General features: G+C 44.5%; 1 protein-coding gene across 1 annotated transcript in view; it reads right to left on the bottom strand.

The window, feature by feature from the left end:
- Positions 1-249: 249 nt before the first annotated feature.
- Positions 250-24072, bottom strand: part of LOC122928525 (glucose-fructose oxidoreductase domain-containing protein 1) — an 87406-nt gene continuing 63583 nt past the window's right edge. The window contains exon 2 of the mRNA XM_044281451.1: positions 250-3165. Coding sequence (XP_044137386.1) covers positions 2246-3165 — 920 coding nt within the window. The 3' untranslated portion in view covers positions 250-2245. The remainder of the gene's footprint in view (positions 3166-24072) is intronic.

The following is a 24072-nucleotide window of genomic DNA, read 5'->3' as shown; positions in this document are numbered from 1 at the left end:
TTCTGCACTATGCTGCCATCAGTTCAACATGACAGAGAACTCTCAATAAATCTATATGACAACAGGCCAAGGCTGTACACAAGGTGAATTTCAGAGTGGGCACTTGCATAGGGCTATGCTGACGCCAAGGCTTCATTCTACAAAAGGCATATTAGGTGAATGGGTTGGCTGCACAATAAGGTGGGAATTTTCCCAGCGGTGCCAAAGGGTCTGGGCACTCTACGTGCTGCTTGGCCCGTTCTTTTTGGGAACCATTTTCTTCCGTCACTACTGGGCCTATTGAAAGACAGTGAAGGAAATGATCAGGGTGTTACCACCATAAGGCTCTATTCACACGTCCGCAATTCTGTTCCGCATTTTGCGGAACAGAATTGCGGACCCATTCATTTCTATAGGGCCGCATGATGTGCTGCCCGGATCCGGAAATGCGCATCCGCACTTCGGGGTCTGCATTTCTGTTCGCGAAAAAAATAGAACATGTCCTATTCTTGTCCGCAATTGCGGACAAGATTAGGCATTTTCTATTAAGTGCCGGCGATGTGCGGTCCGCAAAATGCGGAAGGTGCATTGCAGGTGTCCGTGTTTTGCAGATCCGCAAAACACACATGGATGTGTGAATGGACCCTAAGGCTCATCGTTTGTGGCAGGAGCAAAGGCTTCCAAGTCATGGTAGGATGTGCCTTGTGAAACTCTTCTATAGGGTCTTTTTAGTATGCATTCAGTACTTTGCTCCAGACTATTTCGTAATTGTATTAATAAGGCTGGCCAGCAGGAATTCATGGCCAAGATGGGAAGAACCACAGTAAGAAGAGTTATGGAAATGGCCGAGCGGCTGGTGCTCCGCTGTTTCTGTAACTCCCATGGCAGTGAATGGGAGCTAGGCAAACAGCATAGTAGAGCAAGATACACTACTTCTGGAACTCCTGAGTTACGGAAACATAGTAACTTGTTGTACTACACTGTTTTCTTTAGCTCCCATTCACTGCTATGGGAGTTACAGAAACAGCAGAGCACTGGTCGTCTGGATGTCTCCGTAATTCCGACCACCCAAGGCCGTGCTTACTGTGGTTATTCCTATCTTTCCCATGAAAAGGAGGGAGAGGGAGACAACCCAAATGTAGGTCACAATACAATATTTTTTAATATGGGAACTTATAGGATGTGGCTTTAACTGTAAGTTTTGAGGATGACGACCTATCCTGGGATGACCTTATTGGAATCTATCCGTTTTCACTGGCACAATATGGCATAATAGAAAACGGATCCGTCCCCTATTGACTTTCAATGGTGTTTAAGACGTTTTGGCTATGTTAAAGATAATACAAACGGATCCGTTCTGAACGGATGCAGACGGTTGTATTATCTGTACTATATTATCCGCACCAAACGCTAGTGTGAAAGTAGCCTAAGAATTTTTGTCGCTTCCATGTGTCCCCTTTGGTGCTGCTCCTAATATAGTCTCTTCTTAATTCCCCTGCAGAAGGAACCTTCTGATCTATACAACCATGGTACTCCAGAGACTCCAAAGGAGAAGAAAGCTATTACTATTGGCTGCTCCGCAGGGAACGGAGGAGGACTATGTAGAGACCTAGCTGTGGGAAGAGTGATTGAGCATGTGTGTCCACCAGCGCTCGGCTCAGTAAACGGACGTCCACATTCTTATATTTGAACACCGGGTGGTGCCACCTTATGCAAGTAAATGTTGTAACTCTTCACTGCTTACCAAATGTAAATGGCAAATGTTGACTTTTTCTGATCTGTTCAATGATTAATAGTGGGGAAAACCCTGTTAATGGTAAAGAACTTCAGAACTACAATTAGCAGTACACATCCTAACAGCAGACTGGACTAGGTTCAAGTGAGAGTTTGTGCAATGTGCTTTGATAAGGTAATAGCCAGCACACTCTGGATACAGGACACAGATGACCACTTTTAGCATAGAACTGAAGTTCACATTTTCTACAGGTAAAACAGCATCCATGAAAATGTGCAATGAAGACCAATTTCTATATATAACCCAAAGACGAATGATGTTCTATAATCCTGGATATTTATCCTGTGCTAAAATACATTCTGATAAATGTTCACAGCTTGTGTGCTGCGGAAAGAGAGGATTCAGCTCATTTCCAACCACAGCACTAATAGAAAGATGCTTAAGTTACAGTATAACATAGACGGGTACCACCTGCCTAGGTACGTCAACGCCCTACAAAGCAGCATACATCCCCCCATCAGACCAAGTCTACTAGCAGTACAAGGACATGCGGCTCCTGCGCATAGCTTCGCTTATTAAGTAAGCCGGGCTTAACTCTGGCTCCTCGGTCATAATTACTATATTCTGCCATTCACCAGTCTGGTTAGATTTTTTTATCGTGTCTACTACACAAAGAGCATAAAGACAGTCATCGAAGGTAGCGGCCATGGTCAGTGGCCTGCCATCCCACGTTCTCCTGTCTTCCTGGTCTTCAAACGCTTGCCGCACCGCCTGTACCATTTTGATAGTCCCTCTCAGATATGGGGAGGGAATGTCACTAAAAGCCTTTTCAGGTAAGAGGGAGTTGCTGATGGGCGTGGAGTCTTTTAAAAGTAATTCTCGCTCGGAGGAGTCGTTTCTGTGTCCATAGAGATCTGTCCCCGTTACAATGAGTCTACCAGATGACCCGACAACTGATACGTCTTGTTTAAAATCCCCAGGAACATTAAAGTTGAGGGTAACCGTACAGCACACGCCACCTTCAAGGACCATCTGAAATGTGCAGAAATCATCGCTGGTTATCTGTCGGATTCCATTGATGTGGTCTGTCTGCTTCACAAAGGTTTTCAGGAGTCCATGGACCTTCACTGCTTTCTGGTTGGTTAGGAAAGTCAAGAGGTCTATTATGTAGCTACCGACAGAATGTAGTCCACCGCCGCCCATGAGATCATCACAGCTCCAGTTATATTTCTTTCCTAGTAGACTTCCACTGTGGACCTGGACCTCGCACACTTGAAGTTCCCCCACGTATCCTTCTTGAATCAGCTGCTTCATCTTCACAAAAGCAGGCAGAAATCGCAAGACATTTCCCATGATGCTCATAAGCTTGGGATAGTAGTGGGCAGCCGACATCATTCGGAAGGCATCAAGGGGTGTTGCTGTCCTGTCACAGATGACGTTCTTACCAATTCCTGCAAGGCAAAAAGAAATTCATTAGGCACATATATTACTACATCATGTCTTATGGAAAAGAGATGTATATATTGTTTCTTATATATACGCACAGAGAAAATGACTTTTCATATAAAACATAACTTTTACTGTTGTTGGTTAAAATAATACCCCTTCTTAGTATATATATTAGGCTACGTCAAATAATTAGACAAGGCCTTACTTGGACGTATCAGGATATTGAAGTCCGATGTATAGAAAAATTTGCGGCAACTTACAGTTAGATGACTGTGGACCTGGCCAAACGGTAGAGGTGGTGGATGAGGGGAAGGGAACAATATCCCTAATACAACCCTCAATGTACCCCTGCCTACAGGCGGAGCACCCGCCCCGAAAGGGGCGACCCCACCTCTCGGTGGCTAAACCCTCACTGTCGCCTATTGATGTCGCCTGCCTAAACGGATTGATGATGTTCGTCCCTTCTTTGGCAATATGTCTGTTAGGACGGCGCTTTTAGTGCAGATTTACATAGCCACGCCCCTTTTGTTGGCCAGTTGGCGGTATGATAGATGGATGCAGGTGCTGTTTATGCATCAGTTCTGATCCATTTCTTCAACTTGATTACCGACCCCATTGAATTGTGGGAAATTAGTGAGGGAAGCCTGACTGTACCCATTTTGCTCTGTGGTGTTTTAAAGGTTTGCATTTCTCTTATCCGGTGGGGAGTTGTAGTTTTCAACCCAGAACCTGAGACGACGCTGTGATTGAAACTGAGTTAATCAAGGAAAAGAAGGGGGGTAATTATAGATAAAGAACCAGATAAGGAGCGATTGCTGTGTGACTCCATCTTATGGCCTGCGGCTATCAGAGCATACTGAGAGTTGTAGTTTTGCAACAGCTGGGGATTTGAGAAATGGATGTTGCCTGGCAGCAGTTGTCAGGACATACTGGGAGTTGTAGTTTTACACAGCTGCAATGTCAGAGGTGGGGTTGTAGAGGGATAGTTGAGTGAATGTGTTGAAATTTTTCCATAGGCACTCAGGCTTTTGCAGATGATGCTGGGAGTAGTAGTTCTACCACATTGGCGTAGTGCACTCTTTTCACCCCATCCCCATCATGTGCAGAAATATGCTAAATATACTAAGACTAACTGGCAAGCGCTGCGTTCTCTTCCTCAGCATGTGACGCCATGTCCATTGGAGTGCATTTCCAAAGTATTAAAACAATAGAAAGGATTCCTCCAAGTAGTGGGATGGGATTGAGGTGCAATACCAGGCCCAGCCACTATACCATGTATGGCACTGTGCTTGGTATAGTAGGAAAGGGATCATCCTATGAGTAATGTAAAGCATGAAAATCAGACATCATGTTAGACATGACAACCTGATCCTACTCTAACAAAGCTAGAACCAGCCCTGTACCTCACATGGATCCAGAGGTTCCCCCATTTATTGCTGTAGAATTCTAGATGCTTTGCTACCTCTTTTTTTTAAGCTGGTAAGTCAGGGGATGTGTCCTTTCTCAGGATGTGGGGTTTTCCTTTCTAAGGGTAGTTTCACACTTGCGGCAGGACGGATCCGACAGGCTGTTCAACCTGTCGGATCCGTCCTTCCGCTATTTCTCAGTCCCGCCGGAGCACTGCTCCGTCCCTATTGACTATAATGGGGACAGGGCCGAGCTCCGGTGCAGTAAGGAAGTTTGCGGTGAGAGGCCGCTGGACTAAAAAGTGGTCATCAATATCAGATTGACCGGGGACGCCCAACTCTCAGCACTGAGTGTGCTTGTTGAGGCCTCTTTGCTGTGTCCACCATTTAGTCGTTCATGTATTTCTTATATCCAGTGGCTTGTTATGTATTCCTCACTGACCTGAGACCAGTTTGTCATCTTTCCAAGAATACGCAGCTTTTGGTACAGTATTTTAAAGCATATTAGGGCTGATTCTGAGAATTATTATGAGAATTGTGAATATTGCGGGATCCGGCTGATGCGGCCCCCGATGAATTTGAGTTTGACACCCCTGCTGTAAGGTATGCAGCCTGGCATCATAGGATTAGTTACTCATATGTATAAAATACCCAATACAGAAGCTTTAGACCACACACTGGACCTGTGTCTGACCGCTTGATAAGATACCATTTACAATGAGAAGCACGTTCACCAGAGTGAGATTTGGTGACTTTCTAGATAACATTCTTTTCATTTACAACCGGTCACGTGAAAAAGTGGGAAATAGGTCTACTTAGTATTCTTGAGACAAAGAAAAAATGCAGGTTCTTCCGGCCTTGATTACTTTCAGGATGTTGCTTTGTTCAGGACCTAAGAAACCATTTCCACTTTTTCTGCTGGTTACTTTACATCAGGTTTGTCCTTATTTATAAGGAAAATACACTTTCTCTTACATGCACTGCTGAAAACTCATACTCCAGTCTAGAGGATAGAAAACTAGCAGGAAATGTTTAAAATTTCACTATTTACCCCTTTAATAAATGTCTAATTTCAGCAGCCGTTAAAGGGATTGTCTGAGTTAAAGCGGTTCAACAGTTTTTTTTAAATGATCTATCCTCTGGATAGATCAGCATCTGACTGGCGGGGGTCCGACACCCGGCCTGGCCTGGGCGCGGCTAAACTCAGTTCACTTGAATGGAGCTTAGCCGCGCCCAGGCCAGTTGATACTAGTCGTGACGTCACTGGCCCTGCGGTTTGTGTGAGCCCTGAACGGATCTCACAAATGGAAAGCCAAGACGAGAGTGTGAAAGTAGCCTAATAAAAATCCATCTGAATTTGGCATGATTATAATAGTATCAACCCAGAGAATAACATTATTTATACCACACTGAGAACCCTGCAAAAAAGGATAAAAAATGGCACACCTGCTTTTTTAACCCCATCCTTTTTTTTAAGTCATGTATGAGGGCTTGTTTTTTAAGGGACAAGTTGTACTTTCTAATGCAGCTATTTAATATGGCATACAATGTAGAGGGAAGCTGGAAAGAAATTCCAAATGAGGTGGAATGGAAAAAAGCGCAATTCCGACACCGTTTTATGGGTTTTGTTTTCACAGCGTTCACTATGCAGTAAAACTGACTTGTGCTCTTCATTCTCCAGGTCAGTACAATTATGGCGATACCACACTAGTATAGTTTTTCTTGCATTTTAAGGCCTCATGCACACGGCCGTTGTTTTGGTCCGCATCCGAGCTGCAGTTTTGGCGGCTCGGATGCGGACCCATTCACTTCAATGGGGCCGGACAGCACTCTGTGTGCTGTCCGCATCCGTTGCTCCGTTCTGTGGGCCACAAAAAAAATATAACATGTTCTATTCTTGTCCGCGCTTTGCGGACAAGAATAGGCAGTTATATTAAAGGCTGTCCGTGCCGTTCTTCAAATTACGGAATGCACACAGGACACCATCTGAGTTTTGCGGATCCGCGGTTTGCGGACCACAAAACACACAGCGGTCGTGTGCATGAGGCCTAATACTGAAAATTATTTATTTTTTGTCACAATTTTATATACAATTTTGGGGTGTGTACGACTTCTTGATCACTTGTTATTCAATTTTTTGGGGGGGAAAGTAAAGTGATAAAAGAACATCAAATCTGCCTTTTTTTCTTCCTGTTACACCATTCACAATATGTACGTCGTTTTCGTACGTGGCAATGCCCGTGATGCTATTTTATTTTACTGTTTATTTATTTTGATCTTGGGAAAAGGCAGGTGATTAGAATTTTTATCATTTTTTATATTTGTAGAACTTTTTTTTTTACTTGCTTTTTTAATTATTTTTTATGTACCCAAGTGGACTCCAAATTGCAATCATCAGATTGCAATTTTTAAAGAATAATGGAATTTGCTCCATTATTCTATACAGAAATAGGTATATTACAGTTCAGTGCTGCCATCTGCTGGCCTGAACTGTAACATACAAGTAAAGTGCCTGGAAGCCTAGTACAGGCTCTGGCTCATTATTAGCATAGAACACTTTCCCCGTTCTCTGCCGGGGGGAAAGCATCAGTACCCCGTAAGCGCTTCTGGGTTTTAGCCCTCTCAGACGCTGTGGTCACTTTTGACCACGCCATCTGAGGGGTTAAATGTCCACAGTTGGTCGTGGACATTAGCCGCTGGTGTCTGCTGTATGAAACAGCATGCACCCAGAGCGGACGCCATCTTTAAAGACCTGACATCTGCTGTACGTGTATGGCGGATGTCATGAAGAGGTTAAAAGGGGTGCTCCAGAAGTACAACACTGATGGTTTATCCTCTTAATATCTGATTTGAGAGGATCCGACTCCTGGCACCACCGCTTATCAGCTGTTTGAAGAGGCAGCAGTGCTCCAATGAGCACTGAGGTCTCAGGACGGCATACCAAGCACAGTGCCACACATTTTATCGTGGCCGTACCTAGTATTGCAACCTAAGCCCAGTCACTTGAATGAGACTGAAGTTGCACATGGGCCATGTGACAGATTAACATGACCTCACTGGCCTAGGTAAAGGCCACAGCAGTCACCACAACCTTCTAACAGCTCATCAGTTGGACGTCCACCAATCTGATATTGATCACCTATCCTGAGAATAGGACTGCCAGGAGTCAGACCCCTTCAGGATAGGTTATCATTATTTTACTCTCAGAAAACCCCTTTAATATAGACCTGTTCATTAAAGTGTTAATATAATCCTCAAGCTCCACTACCACTAGGCTTCTTCATTGCGCTATTTACTGCCTCAAGTCCTAGGCGACCACCACAAATTTCCATGGCAGGAAGAGGCAGCAATAAAAGAAACGGTAACACCAGGCAATAGCCCGCTAAAAAGATGTATACAGGATTCCACTCCACAAAACAATTAGTTTACAAGGTCTCATTAAAGAAGCAAGAAGAATGCCCTTCCACTCCGTGCATGCTACAAGGGGAAATATACTTGACCTACCATTTTCTTCAAAGACAGCGATAATTAAACCTCTAAAGAAATGGGCACTAAGGCAAAAAAGGCATACAAAAACATGCTGCCTATACATATTGAATACCTAGCTAATGTGTTTGGGGCTGACCCGACTGTCCCTCAAAGTCAGGGAAAAGAAGGGCCCAACAAATGGGACTTTTACCCTGCCTAACCTGTTCTTCTTTAGAGGAGAAGCTTCAGATGTGTCCGGCAGCTCCTTATCGTTTCTCTACATTCAGCAGACGTATTAGTAGAGTCAAATAAAAAAGGCTGTCAAACAAGCAATCCATCAGTGACTAGCTAAAGTGCATGGCTGGAAACAGTAGTAGGACATTGTCTTTTTATAGCAAAGGAGTGGGTTTTATTTGCCACGGTTAAATGTTCCCACCACTGTCGGCACTGTAGACCAAGCAAGCTATACACCAGCACATTTAGCAACACCTCACCCCTAACCTGTACATATACGCTGGTCAGCCATACCACGATAACCGCCCTCCTTATATTGTGTAGGTATCTTCACCCCCTGCAAACAGCTGTGTGTGACCCATCAAGGCACAGTTCCACAAGACCTCTGATGGTGTCTTGTGGCCTACGACTTTAGCAGCAGATCCTTTTAATAAAGGGGTTGGCCCATCTGGGTTAGGATATTAATGTCAGATAGGTGGGGGTCCCACCTTTGGGACCTGTCCTACCTACAGAAAGGGGTCTCTGAAATAAAGGAGCAGACACTGTGCATGTGTCCTGTCCATTCACTCTATGGGAGTTCCGAGAATAGCTGAGCAAGTGCACTCGGCTATTTTCGGGAGTCCCATAGCGAACAATGGAGAGTGCACCGCGCAAGCGCGGCCACCTCCCCATGCACTGCTAGGGGACTACCGGAAATAGCTTGGACAGCGGTCCTCTGTTTTCAGAACTCCTATAGCGGTGAACAGTGGCTGCGCATAAGCGGCTGCTCACTGTTCACTTCGGTGGTCCCAGACATAGGACCCCCACCTATCTGACACTGATGGCATATCCTAGTGATATGCCATCAGTGTCCCAGATGGGAATACCCCTTTGGGAGATGTGAGGTGAGACCCCTATGGATTGGACTTGTTCTGCCAGCACATCCCACAGGTGCTTGATTAGTCAGAGATCTGTAGAATTTTTTTATCCAGATTTTTTGCATTCAAGAAAAAAAAAACGAACAAACTATGAAAGTGATTAAAAAAAAGTCGTATGTACCCCAAAGTGGTATCAATTTACGATTTACCCTATGAAAAACAAGCTGCAACCCAGCTCAGTTGATGGAAACATTTTAAGTTTTTTTTCTCTCAGATTATGGGGACACAAAAAACAAGTGATTTTTTCTTAAAAGTGATTTTTGTTATTTTTTTTCACCTTCCCCCGGTATAAAAAAAAAAGAACAATAACAAAAAAACAAAAATGCTATGGCTTGGAAAGCCCACTGGTATCTATGCACCCTGCTGGTTATTGGTGGGCAAAGATTATCTGCTCCAAATATAGGACCTAGCAGAAATAGCACCCCTACTGGATAGTTAAAGGCCCCCATACACGTTAGTGTATTGTCGGCCAAAACCATCAAGAACGGGGGGTCTGGCTAACAATCTAATGTGTATGTCGAGCTCCCGGCTCTCTCCTGACAGATGATGTCAGGGAGCCAGAAAGATCAGGTCAAAGTACATATTATTGCCTGATCCTTTTGTTCTCCTCTCTCCCCACTGACAACACACATGCTTGGCCAAAGTGAATGCCTATGGGGGACTTGGGAGAGATAGCTGTTGGCTAAACGATCATTTGTCTGACAGCTTTTGAATGTGTATGTCTGGCTTTATACAAGTGTGCATGGAGCCTTCTCCATTCAGCTCTGAGGATTTGACAGGAAGATTTCCTATGCAGGACTAGCTTTTCCAGACAATCCTGTTATGAACTGCTCTGGGGTACACACACCCTATACATATAGTGCAAACATTTATAAATCACTAAATTAACAGCTGATGACTGTGACACCCACAGTCTGGAATTCAGAGGGGATGCAACTTTCCTAAATACTACTCCCTATTTCAGTGTAGTGCAGCATTTATGGGTTAGATAGAGCTGGTTGTGAGGGGGAGGGGAGAGTCGTCTATGTATGCAGCCTGTATTCTGTTCCTACACTTATTCTCTAATGTAGACCCTTCTGCACTGAAGACGTCCTGGACACCACATTCACAGAGTTCTTATACAACCCACCTGCTGGACACTGCACAAGAGGGTTTACTTCTAATTTGTACCCTGTCTCTATTCCAGCCATTGATTAATGTACTGTGTTTAAAGAAAAATGTCTAATTAATACAAGGGTCCCTAGATAATGAGCAGATTACAAAGTGCTCACCTGCTGTGGCCCACAGAAATATGATGAAATCTATGGGAAAACCTAAGTGCTCAGAAACACTGCAGCTCCCCCACAGGTGGAATTAAGCATTACACATTTGTCTGTGTAATACAGGACAGGTCCTCCACTCAGGATAACAGAAGACCCAACTCTGTTAACTCATAATTCCCTTATAGGGTATATGAAAATAGAGTTTCTAAACCGGTCAACCCTTTTAAAAATGCAGAAGTTATATAATCTTTTCCAATACAACCATTTACAGTATGTATTACTCATAAAATATGTGTGTACTAACATTAAATAAAGGTGTACTAACAGCTCCAAGTCAAGACTGTACCGTTAACCCTGTGTTGTAATTGACAGATCAATAGATATTATACCTACTGTATAACAATACTGTATATTTTATATTATAATTTACAGACAGATTGCTGGATATTATACTTATGTTACTGTACTGTTTATTCTATCTTATAATTTACAGATCACACAATATTATACCCCTATAACTGTACTGATTATCCAAATTGATAGATGATATACCTATATAATATTGTTTATCCTATATTATAATTTACAGCCAGATCACCGAATATTATACCCCTAATTGTACTGTTTATTCTATATTATAATTTACAGTCAGACCATTGAATATTACACCCATATAATTGTACTGTTTATTCTATATTATGTGATGTACCGGCTCTCCATGGGGACTGCTAGGTGGAGGCTTCCGCCTAGCAGTGAGCTTGGCGACGTCACTGGCACTGATGGACAGGCTTTAGCGCTGACCTAGCCTGTAAAACCGTTAGAGCAGCGCTAAAGCCTGCCAGTCAGTGCTGGTGACGTCACCGGCAACACTGCTAGGTGGAAGCCTCTGTCTAGCAGTGTAAAAATATAAACAAACAGCCCTTGCCCTGCGCGATACAGCACAGGACAAGGGAGAGCATCGGAGCATGAAATACTCCAATGCTCATGTTAGGGGGGCCGGAGGGGTGAAAATGTGGATAAGTCCAAGTTATCCCTTATCAAATGGATAGATAACTTGGACCAGTGGGTGATGTGACTGCTGGGACTCTGCCAATCACAAGAACTGGAGTCCTGTGCTCCCACCTGAATGGGGCAGTGGTTGAGCATGAGCACCACCACTCCATTCAAAGTCTAACTACCAAAACAGACGAGTTAAGAGCTTGGCCATCTTTGGCAAACCCATTCTCTCGTCCTTGCCGAGATCGCCAGTGATATCAGGTATCCCCTTACCTATGAAACTGCTTCTACTGGATAGGGATAACTTGTCGTAACTGGAATACCCCTTTAATGATACGTAGTTAAAGCCGACAACTCAGAAAATTATTTGGCTCCTGTATTTTTCGATTTAGAAGAAATAGACGGCCAGGTCATTTTTCTTCAGCCTGGAGCACTGAGAAGATAAATCGCCAATTTGTAAATGAATCCCAGCGGTAAGTGCCCAATCCCCCAGACTGCTTCTGAAAGCATATCCAGACAAATACATCCTGTAGACATTTTTGGCTCATTGATGCAGCTTTTCATTTCAGTAACCGGCAGACTTGTACCTGCTGATAGAGGAGTCTGCAATAACAAGCCATTTTAATGATGCCTTTGGGGTCTTCTGAAGTCTGAAATCCCGCTGGAATACTTCCTGCTGACTGCGATACCTGGCGAACTGGACCGTCACATCACAGGGAAGACTATTCTGTGACCTTGGCTGTGAGATAAGGGCATGTTACACTGACGACACTATGTAAAGAGCGCTGGATGTCTGCGCGAGTCATTCCAACGTCAAACGCAATGTGCATGTTTGTTGGATGGCATTCTTTTGTATTCTGCTAATCAATTTTACATGCACTTTACACGGATACTTAGTACCTGGTACTATGGTCACCGCTCTTCACAGCTACATGGTTACTCAGGCTGAACAAAGGCCAAGGCCATGACTTCTTTTCTGCTGGTTCCCAATGTAGGATAAAACGCATCTTTAAACGGCAGCTTCTTTTTTCATTTTGCGTTATGTTGTACGTCCCTTTCTCCTGGTGCTGTAAGGGGTTGTCTACCTCTTAGATATGGATAACCTACCCTCCAGATCTGTCATCACTATCAGGTCGGTGTTTGAACAGCTGATTGGTGGGGATGGGATGCCCACCGATCTGATATTAATTACTGAAAAGGTAGAACACCCCTTTTAGACTGACAAGTGGTTTTTACGGCCATTTTAAACTACATGAGTTTTTTTTAAATGTAAGGTTCTATTCACAAGTCCGCAAGTGTTTTGCGGTCCGCAAATTGCTGATCCGCAAAACACAGACACCGGACATGTGTGTTCCGCATTTTGCCGGCACTTTAACAGAAATGCCTTTTCTTGTCCGTGTCTGCGGACAAGAATAGGACATGTTCTATTTTTTGCGGAACGGAAGTGCGGATGCGGAACGGAAGTGCAGATGCGGACAGCACACTGTGTGCTGTCCGCATCTTTTCCAGCCCCATTGAAAATTAATGGGTCCGGATCCGTTGTGGAACGGATCAGGATCCATTTTGCGGACGTGTGAATGGACCCTAATAAGGACTTTTTTGGGGGGGGTTTGGAGACATTTTTATCTAGTGTTATTTTGTACTTGTGTTTTCACAGTCCTGAAGAGAAGCCAATGGAAAAAACCCTATAAAAAGAACATGCCTAAAGCATGTTGCAATTTAAGAAAAAAATTATTAGGCCTCATGCCTTGCCCATGCTGCCGACCGTGTGGCTGCCGTTTGCGGACCCATTCACTTGAATGGGTTGCGCGATCCGCAAATAAATGAGCCTGCATTCATGAAACAGTGTGTGCACACAGCTGGTGCCTGCCCATATATAGTGGACTGCAATATAGGCATGTCTGGGCAACGGTCGTGTGCATGAGGCCTTATTTTTACATTTCTGGGAGCATTATGGATATTGTTTCATTTCAGAAAGTGTTTGCGACATTATTATATATGACTTCTTAACAAGTAAAATAGAAAATATTCGTACAGTGCTACTCCACTACATGGGTGACATACAAATCAAGGGTGGTATTTATCATCAGAGGCATTTTTGGTGCTACTTTTCTGACGTTAGTTTTTTTCTCTCTTTGGCACAATTTGTACAACAATTTCAGACATGAACACCAGAAAAATGGCACCAGAAAACCCCCCTTATGATAGTAAAATTTTCTCGTGAGTGGAACCAGTCTTACACGAATATACAGTGGAAATAAAAAGTCTACACACCCCTGTTAAAATGTCAGGTTTGTGTGCTGTAAAAAAAAAAAAGAGACAAAGATAAACCATTTCAGAACTTTTTCCACCTTTAATGTGACTTATAAACTATACCACTCAATAGAAAAAAATACTGAAATCTTTCAGGTAGAGAGAAGAAAAAATATAAAAATAAAATAATATAGTTGCATAAGTGTGCACACCCTTAAACTAATACTTTGTTGAAGCACCTTTTAGATGTATGCTTTGGGTTGTTGTCATGCTGAAAGATGAAGTTCCTCTTCATGTTCAGCTTTCTAGCAGAAACCTGAAGGTTTTGTGCCAATATTGACTGGTATTTGGAACTGTTCATAATTTCCTCTAGCTTAACTAAGGCCCCAGTTCCAGCTGAAAAAAAACAGCCCCTTGGCATGATGCTGCCACCACCATGCTTCACTGTGGGTATGGTGTTCTCTTGGTGATGTGTAGTGTTGTTTTTGCGCCAAACATATCTTTTGGAATTATGGCCAAAAAGTTGAACCATGGTTTCATCAGACCATAACACCTTTTCCCACATGCTTTTGGGAGACTTCAGATGTGTTTTTGCAAAATGTAGCCTGGCTTGGATGTTTTTCTTCGTAAGAAAAGGCTTTCGTCTTGCCACTCTACCCCATAGCCCAGACATATGAAGAATACTGGAGATTGTTGTCACATGTACCACACAGCCAGTACTTGCCAGATATTCCTGCAGCTCCTTTAATGTTGCTGTAGGCCTCTTGGTAGCCTCCCAGACCAGTTTTCTTCTTGTCTTTTCATCAATTTTGGAGGGACGTCCAGTTCTTGGTAATGTCACTGTTGTGCCATATTTTCTCCACTCGATGATGACTGTCTTCACTGTGTTCCATGGTATATCTAATGCCTTGGAAATTCTTTTGTACCCTTCTCCTGACTGATACCTTTTAAGGCCGAATGCACATGGCCGTGAGCGGTCCGTGGAACGGGCTGGATTCCTGCTGAGAGCAGGAGCGCACGGCGTCATTGGTTGCTATGACGCCGTGCGCTCCCTGCTGCCGCCACAGTACATTAATACACTGGTATAGATCATAGTGCATTCGGCCTAACAATGAGATCCCTCTGATGCTTTGGAAGCTCTCTGTGGACCATGGCTTTTGCTGTGGGATGCAACTAAGAAAATTTCAGGAAAGACCAACTAGAGCAGCTGAACTTTATTTGGGGTTAATAACTTTAAAGGGGTTGTTCAGAGCTGAACCCGGACATAACTCCATTTTCACCCAGGCAGCCCCCCTGAGGCTCCGATGTTCTCCTTTGCCCTGCGCTAAACCGCGCAGGGCAAAGGCATTTTTTGGAGATCCGGTGACGTACCGGGCTCTCCATGAGGCTACCAGGAAGCCCGATGATGTCACTGGCACTAATGGGCGGGATTTAGCGCTGCCCTAGCCAGTAAAACGGCTAGGGCAGCGCTAAAGCCCGCCCATCAGAGCCAGAGACATCACTGAACACACTGCCGGGCGGAAGCTTCTGCCCGGCAGTGAGTTATGATAAACGTGTGTTATGATAAAGAGCCCGTGCTCTGCGCGATTTAGCAGTGATGGATCATGTGATGAGCGTAGTGACCTCATCAAAGGTCCTATTGCTCACAGATGAAGACAGAAGAGAAGCCGGCTGCGCGAACAAGTGGATTAAGGTGAGTTAAATATATATTTTTTTAACCCCTCCAGCGCTATTGTACTATACATTCTGTTTTCAGAATGCTATTATTTTCCCTTATAACCATTTTATAAGGGGAAATAATAATGATCGGGTCTCCATCCCGATCGTCACCTAGCAACCGTGCGTAAAAATCGCACCACATCCGCACTTGCTTGAGGATGCTTGTGATTTTCAAGCAACCCCATTCATTTCTATGGGGCCTGCGTTACGTGAAAAACGCACAAAGAGGAGCATGCTGCGATTTTCACGCAACGCACAAGTGATGGGTGAAAATCACCGCTCATGTGCACAGCCCCATAGAAATGAATGGGTCAGGATTCAGTGCGGGTGCAATGCATTTCACATCGCCCGTGTGAAAGGGGCCTAAGGGTATGTCCGGGTTCAGCTCTGAACCCGAACAACCCCTTTAACCACCTCCGGACCGCCTAACGCACATGTGCGTTCCGGAGGTGGCAGCGCTGCGCACAGTCACGCATATACGCGTCTCTATGCGCGCGCGCATGCGCAGTTCGCGCCAGGCATTTCGCACAGAAGTATTTCGTCAGCAACCTGCCAGCCAATGATCGTGGCTGGCAGGTTGCTGATTTTTAAAAAATCCAATCAAAGTGCCAGATAGCAGATCATATTTGTAAAGATGATCTGTTATATGGCTGCCTGCTCCTCTGCTGGTTCTTTTCGTCGGTTGGATCCAGCAGAGGAGCAGGCTTCACAGTGAGTACACCAAACACTACACTATAGCCCCTGATCACCCCCCTGAACCCCAATTAACCCTTTGATCACCCCTTTGATCACCCCTGTCAATCACAAGTGAAAAGAAAAAAGTGATCAGTGCAAACTGTCACTTTTTTTTTTCACTGTTATTGACCGTTAGGTAGTTAGCGATCAGTTAGCGCCCAGCCCACCGCACCGCAGTCCGTTATTCGCTGATTAGCGTATCGCTAATCAGCATTTGTACTTTTATAGTATCTGGAAGTGATCAAAACTGATCACGGTCAGATCTATAATTGTATTAGTGTCACTTTAGTTCGCCCTCCACCCAAAACGCAGTGTTTGCCCGATCAGGCCTGATCGGTCGCCCACACGTGCGTTCGCCCACACCCGCCCCACCGCAGTGACAAAATTTTTTTTTTAAAGTTACATGTTCTGTTGCAAAGTTAATAAAATTATTGCGTTGTGGCCTGGTTTTTTCTTTTTTTTTTTTTTTTTGTTTTTTTACCTTCCAGGTGGACCAACCGATCTACTAGCTGCAGCACCGATGTGCATTCTGACAGAAGCATTGCGCTGCTGTCAGATTACACGCAAGTCGGTGTATGCGGCGCTGCAAGACAGGATTTTCTCCTCTGCAGTGACAGATACGTTTGCCGAGGCATACGAGCTGAGGAGGAGGCGGCGTTCCTATGCTTTGGCAAGCACTTTGTATATATATATAAAAAATAAATAAAAAATCCCGGCAATGATTTATTCATCCACATCGATTGATGCGAATGGAGAAATCTGGTTTGCCAGGGCATACGAGCTAAGTGGGTATGGATGTAGGGCGGAGCTCCTATGTCCTGGCAGACGCCTTTCCCCTCCATTTTTTTTTTTTGGCAGAGATTTTTTCATCCACATTGATCGATGCGAATGAAGAAATCTGTGCCGTTCATTTTTTTCTTTCAGCCCAGAGGCTGAACGGAAAAAAAAATCTCATTACCTGTATGCTCAATATAAGGAGAATAGCAGAAACTCCTAATGCTGGCCATACATGTAATGATTGCGGAGACCCTCAAATGCCAGGGCAGTACAAACACCCCACAACTGACCCCATTTTGGAAAGAAGACACCCCAAGGTATTCGCTGAGGGGCATATTGAGTCCATGAAAGATTTAAATTTTTGTCCTAAGTTAGCGGAAAGTGAGACTTTGTGAGAAAAAAAAAAAAAAAAAAATCAATTTCTGCTAACTTATGCAAAAAAAAATAAAAAATTCTATGAACTTGCCAGGCCCCTCATTGGATACCTTGGGGTGTCTTCTTTCCAAAGTATGGTCACATGTGGGGTATTTATACTGCCCTGGCTTTTTAGGGGCCCTAAAGCGTGAGAAGAAGTCTGGGATCCAAATGTCTAAAAATGCCCTCCTAAAAGGAATTTGGGCCCCTTTGCGCATCTAGGCTGCAAAAAAGTGTCACACATCTGGTATCGCCGTACTCAGGAGAAGTTGGGGAATGTGTTTTGGGGTGTCATTTTACATATACCCATGCTGGGTGAGAAAAATATCTTGGTCAAATGCCAACTTTGTATAAAAAAATGGGAAAAGTTGTCTTTTGCCAAGATATTTCTCTCACCCAGCATGGGTATATGTAAAATGACACCCCAAAACACATTGCCCAACTTCTCCTGAGTACGGCGATACCAGATGTGTGACACTTTTTTGATGCCAAGGTGGGCAAAGGGGCACATATTCCAAAGTGCACCTTTCGGATTTCACCGGTCATTTTTTACAGATTTTGATTGCAAAGTACTTCTCACACATATGGGCCCCTAAATTGCCAGGGCAGTATAACTACGCCACAAGTGACCCCATTTTGGAAAGAAGACACCCCAAGGTATTCTGTGAGGGGCATGGCGAGTAGAATTTTTTATTTTTTGTCGCAAGTTAGTGGAATATGAGACTTTGTAAGGAAAAAAGAGAAAAAAAAAAAATCATTTTCCGCTAACTTGTGACAAAAAATAAAAAATTCTAGGAACTCGCAGTGCCCCTCACGGAATACCTTGGGGTGTCTTCTTTCCAAAATGGGGTCACTTGTGGCGTAGTTATACTGCCCTGGCAATTTAGGGGCCCAAATGTGTGAGAAGTACCTTGCAATCAAAATGTGTAAAAAATGGCCTGCAAAATCTGAAAGGTGCACTTTGGAATATGTGCCCCTTTGCCCACCTTGGCAGCAAAAAAGTGTGACACATCTGGTATCGCCGTACTCAGGAGAAGTTGGGGAATGTGTTTTGGGGTGTCATTTTACATATACCCATGCTGGATGAGAGAAATATCTTGGCAAAAGACAACTTTTCCCATTTTTTTTATACAAAGTTGGCATTTGACCAAGATATTTCTCTCACCCAGCATGGGTATATGTAAAATGACACCCCAAAACACATTCCCCAACTTCTCCTGAGTACGGCGATACCAGATGTGTCACACTTTTTTGCTGCCAAGGTGGGCAAAGGGGCACATATTCCAAAGTGCACCTTTCAGGATTTGCACGGTCATTTTTTACACATTTTGATTGCAAGGTACTTCTCACACATTTGGGCCCCTAAATTGCCAGGGCAGTATAACTACTCCACAAGTGACCCCATTTTGGAAAGAAGACACCCCAAGGTATTCCGTGAGGGGCATGGTGAGTTCCTAGAATTTTTTATTTTTTGTCGCAAGTTAGTGGAATATGAGACTTTGTAAGAAAAAATAAGAAAAATAAAATCATCATCATTTTCCGCTAACTTGTGACAAAAAATAAAAAGTTCTATGAACTCACTATGCCCATCAGCGAATACCTTAGGGTGTCTACTTTCCGAAATGGGGTCATTTGTGGGGTTTTTCTACTGTTTGGGCATTGTAGAACCTCAGGAATTATGACAGGTGCTCAGAAAGTCAGAGCTGCTTCAAAAAGCGGAAATTCACATTTTTGTACCATAGTTTGTAAATGCTATAACTTTTACCCAAACCATTTTTTTTTTGCCCAAACATTTTTTTTTTATCAAAGACATGTAGAACAATAAATTTGGCGAAAAATTTATATATGGATGTCGTTTTTTTTTGCAAAATTTTACAGCTGAAAGTGAAAAATTTCATTTTTTTGCAAAAAAATCGTTACATTTTGATTAATAACAAAAAAAGTAAAAATGCCAGCAGCAATGAAATACCACCAAATGAAAGCTCTATTAGTGAGAAGAAAAGGAAGTAAAATTCATTTGTATGGTAAGTTGCATGACCGAGCGATAAACGGTGAAAGGAGTGTAGTGCCGAAGTGTAAAAAGTGCTCTGGTCATGAAGGGGGTTTCACCTAGCGGGGCTGAAGTGGTTAAATGATGGCAGATGTATGCTGACTCCTATTTAACATGATTTTGAATGCGATTGCTTAATTCTGAACACAGCTACATCCCCAGTTATAAGAGGGTGTGCACACTTATGCAACCACCTTATTTAGTTTTTTTTGTTTTCTTCCATCCACCTAAAAGATTTCAGTTTCTTTTTCAATTGAGTCACAAAACCCTGACATTTTAACAGAGGTGTGTAGACTGTATTATCTGCAAATTGTTTGCACTACGCCTGAATGAGGCTTTTAAAACCCCAGCAGCACTGGCCTTTCAGTATTCAGGAAATCCCAGAGTCCTCTCACCTACAAAAGAGTTTGTTTCCTCAGTACTTTGGCTGAGTTTACACTTCAGTTATTCGGTCCGTTTTTTCCATTAGTTATTGTGAGCCAAAACCAGGTGCAGGTCAAATACACAGAACAAGAGCAGGTCTGTGGAGGCTTCACTACTGGTTTTGCCTCACAATAACTGACCAAATAACTGAAGTGTGAACTCAGCCTAACCCCTCCATCATCCCGCCGATGCCACTGTCTGCTGTTCAGTTGCATATACTGTGTATGTAGCTGAACAGGAAGACTCAGGAACAAATCCAGTCCGGACCTGAGCCAAAGTGCCCGTCGCAGGTCTAAGCACAGAGGGGACAACAGCATTAGCGGCACAACGGGTGGGTAAGGCCACTTTCACATCAGCGTTGTGCTGTCCGGTCTTGAGATCTGGCGTAGGCTCTCAAAACCACAGCACAACGCTTCTGTTTTGTCCCCATCCATTGAAAAAACCAGAACGGAGTGCACCAGAATGCATTGTGTTCCGGTTTGTTGCGTTCCTACGCCGGACACAATATCGCTGCAAGCAGCGTTTTTGAGTGCAGCATGGGAAACTGAACAAACCGGATCCGGCACCAAAAACCATGTACGTCAATGGTGCCAGATCCGGTTTATCCGGCGCCTATTGACTTACAATTGTTTTAGTGCTGCATCCGGTTTCTTTATATTCGACATAATACAACCAGATCTGTTCTGAATGGATGCAGCCGGTTGTATTATTAGAGCGGAAGCGTTTTGCTGTGGTTTTGAGATCCCCTGCCAAAACGTACAGCAAAAACGCTGATGTGAAAGTAGTCTAAGTGCTGAAGAGAAGATCTTTCTTCCATCAGCAAGAAGACCCTAATACATTTTATATATATATATTTGTGGTCGGGGCTATGCGTGAAAGAACCTACCTCTTCATTCACCCACAACAGAACTAAGCGGTCTGAGTTGTGCCATAACCGCTTCCGTCGAGAGTACACCTGAAAGAGGGCATACCCTGTAGCAGAGTAAAAGAAAAAGGGCGGGCTGGGAGGGGAACACTGCTGCCGTCCGTCCCCTGTAGTGAGAGGTGAGCAGCAGATATAGGGCAGGGCGCCCCTCCCACAAATTCAGGCCAATAAATCGGCCTTGATACTTGTGGTCGGGGCTATGCGTGAAAGAACCTACCTCTAGTGGCGGAGCCACGCGTGAGAGACTCTAGTGGCGGAGCCACGCGTGAGAGACTCTAGTGGCGGAGCTATGCGAGACTCTAATGTCGGAGTCATATGTGTACCACTAAACCAGAGAAGCCATGCGAGAGACTAATGGCGGAGTCATATGTCTAAAACTAAACCGGATAAGCCATGCGAGAGAGACTAATGGCGGAGTCCTGTCTGAGACTCTAATGGCGGAGTCATGTGTAACACTAAACCAGAGAAGCCATGCGAGAGAGACTAACAGCGGAGCCATGTGTGTGACACTGAAAAGGGAGAAGCCATGCGTGAGAGACTAATGGCGGCGTCATATGTGTAAACCTAAAAACGGAGAAGCAATGCGTGAGAGACTCTGACGGCGGAGTCATATATGTAACACTAAAAAGGGAGAAGCCATACGTGAGAGACTGTAATGGCGGAGCTATGCGAGAGACTAATGTCGGAGTCATGTGTGTAAACCTAAAAACGGAGGAGCTATGCGTGAGGGACTCTAATGGCAGAGCCATATATGTACCACTAAACCAGAGAAGCCATGCGAGAGACTAACGGCGGAGTCATATGTCTAAAACTAAACCGGATAAGCCATGCGAGAGAGACAGATGGCGGAGTCCTGTCTGAGAGACTCTAATGGCAGAGCTATGCGAGAGGGATTCTAATGGCGGAGTCATATGTGTAACACTAAAAACGGAGAAGCGATGCGTGAGAGACTAATGGCGGAGTCATATGTGTAAACCTAAACGGAGAAGCAATGCGTGAGAGACTAACAGCGGAGCTATGTGTGTAACACTGAAAGGGGAGAAGCCATGCGTGAGAGACTAATGGCGGAGTCATACGTGTAAACCTAAAAACGGAGAAGCCATGCGTGAGAGACTAACAGCGGAGCCATGTGTGTAACACTGAAAGGGGAGAAGCCATGCGTGAGACTAATGGCGGAGTCATATGTGTAAACCTAAAAAACGGAGAAGCAATGCGTGAGAGACTCTAAAGTCGGAGCTATGCGTGAGACACTCTAATGGCAGAGCCATATATGTAACACTAAACCAGAGAAGCCATGCGAGAGACTAACGGCGGAGTCATATGTCTAAAACTAAACCGGATAAGCCATGCGAGAGAGACAGATGGCGGAGTCCTGTCTGAGAGACTCTAATGGCAGAGCTATGCGAGAGGGACTCTGATGGCGGAGTCATATGTGTAACACTAAAAACGGAGAAGCGATGCGTGAGAGACTAATAGCGGAGCCATGTGTGTAACACTGAAAGGGGAGAAGCCATGCGTGAGAGACTAATGGCGGAGTCATACGTGTAAACCTAAAAACGGAGAAGCCATGCGTGAGAGACTAACAGCGGAGCCATGTGTGTAACACTGAAAGGGGAGAAGCCATGCGTGAGAGACTAATGGCGGAGTCATATGTGTAAACCTAAAAACGGAGAAGCAATGCGTGAGAGACTCTAAAGTCGGAGCTATGCGTGAGACACTCTAATGGCAGAGCCATATATGTAACACTAAACCAGAGAAGCCATGCGAGAGACTAATGGCGGAGTCATGTCTGCGAGACTCTAATGGCGGAGTCATATGTAACAGTAAAAGGGAGAAGCCATGCGTGAGACTAATGGCAGAGTCATATGTGTGAAACTCAAACGGATAAGCCATGCGTGAGAGACTCTAATGGTGAAGCCATGCGTGAAACTGTAATGGCGGAGAATGGCGGATTTATGTTTTTGTTTTTTGTTTTTTGGGGTTTTTTCTTCACCACTCATGCAGCACCAGTATGACTCGGGGACTTGCCTAACCATGACTCTCTTTGACAATAAACCATACCTGGATGACCTTACAGTGACGATAAGCAATTAAAACGAGAGCCAGACCTAAAGGAAAAGCATAGACATTAGTGATCTGAACCACGTGCATAAACATCACCGTGGGGTGTCGCCGCAGTCGGCTGAACGGTTGACGGGCCCATGCGAAAAAAGGCAGCTATCTATGTAGTAACATATGCAACTTGCGACAAGTGCATGAAAACAGGCAAATTAGAAATCCTGCCAAACTGAACCAAAACAATGAAATAAAATGCCATGCAATGTGAAGGGTCTGAGGCGCCCCTACTGACGTAAGTCTAGGAGCGCATGTAACTGGGAGCACTACCCCCCCCCCCCCCCAATAATTTACCACAGACATACTGTATGGAATCAATCCCCCTACCTAACTAAAAGCACGGCGGCCCGTGCCAGACTTTGCCCCCCACATGTAACATTAAAGGTGATGTGCAAAACTATGGTCGTCAGATAAGGTTAAAACCCAGCCAGGCTGAATGACACATGCACTTCTTGGATAGCCCAGACTGATGTAACCAGTTAATCAGCCCATCACACAAATATGTGACTGAACCTCTCCTACACGTGCATGTGGAGCATCCAGCCTCATTGATATGTTGCCCATGCCGTCTCAATCTCCCCCCCCCTCCTCCTAAGCCCCTTACAAGACTCCCCCCTAGCAGACAGATGAAACTCAACCCGAGTTCCTGCGCATATGCGAACGGAGTCCCGCTGCCTCCCGCTACCTGCTGCAAGTCACGTGGGAGCGGGGCGTGCTGCCAGACTGTCGTTCCGGTGTGGGGATGTCCCTTTCATACCTTAAAGGGACCGACCCCACCGACCGGACAACCGAGCTGATGCTGCGCTGAGGCAGCGGCCACTTACCCGCCGCCCAAGGAGGCACAGGACGCCGGACTGCAGGGGGAAGCGCTGACCGGAAGTGACGCACTGTTGCCTAGGAGCTGCTGACGCCGCCGGCTGGAACAGGAACACTGCTGCCGTCCGTCCCCTGTAGTGAGAGGTGAGCAGCAGATATAGGGCAGGGCGCCCCTCCCACAAATTCAGGCCAATAAATCGGCCTTGATACATATATACAGACGTGGACAAAATTGTTGGTACCCTTTGGTCAATGAAAGAAAAAGTCACAATGGTCACAGAAATAACTTTAATCTGACAAAAGTAATAATAAATTAAAATTCTATAAATGTTAACCAATGAAAGTCAGACATTGTTTTTCAACCATGCTTCAACAGAATTATGTAAAAAAATAAACTCA

The sequence above is a fragment of the Bufo gargarizans genome, chromosome 2 (assembly GCF_014858855.1).
Source record: "Bufo gargarizans isolate SCDJY-AF-19 chromosome 2, ASM1485885v1, whole genome shotgun sequence".
In the NCBI taxonomy this organism is placed as follows: domain Eukaryota; kingdom Metazoa; phylum Chordata; class Amphibia; order Anura; family Bufonidae; genus Bufo; species Bufo gargarizans.
The sequence above is the reverse complement of the archived record's forward strand: the minus strand, read 5'-3'. Positions and strand labels throughout refer to the sequence as shown.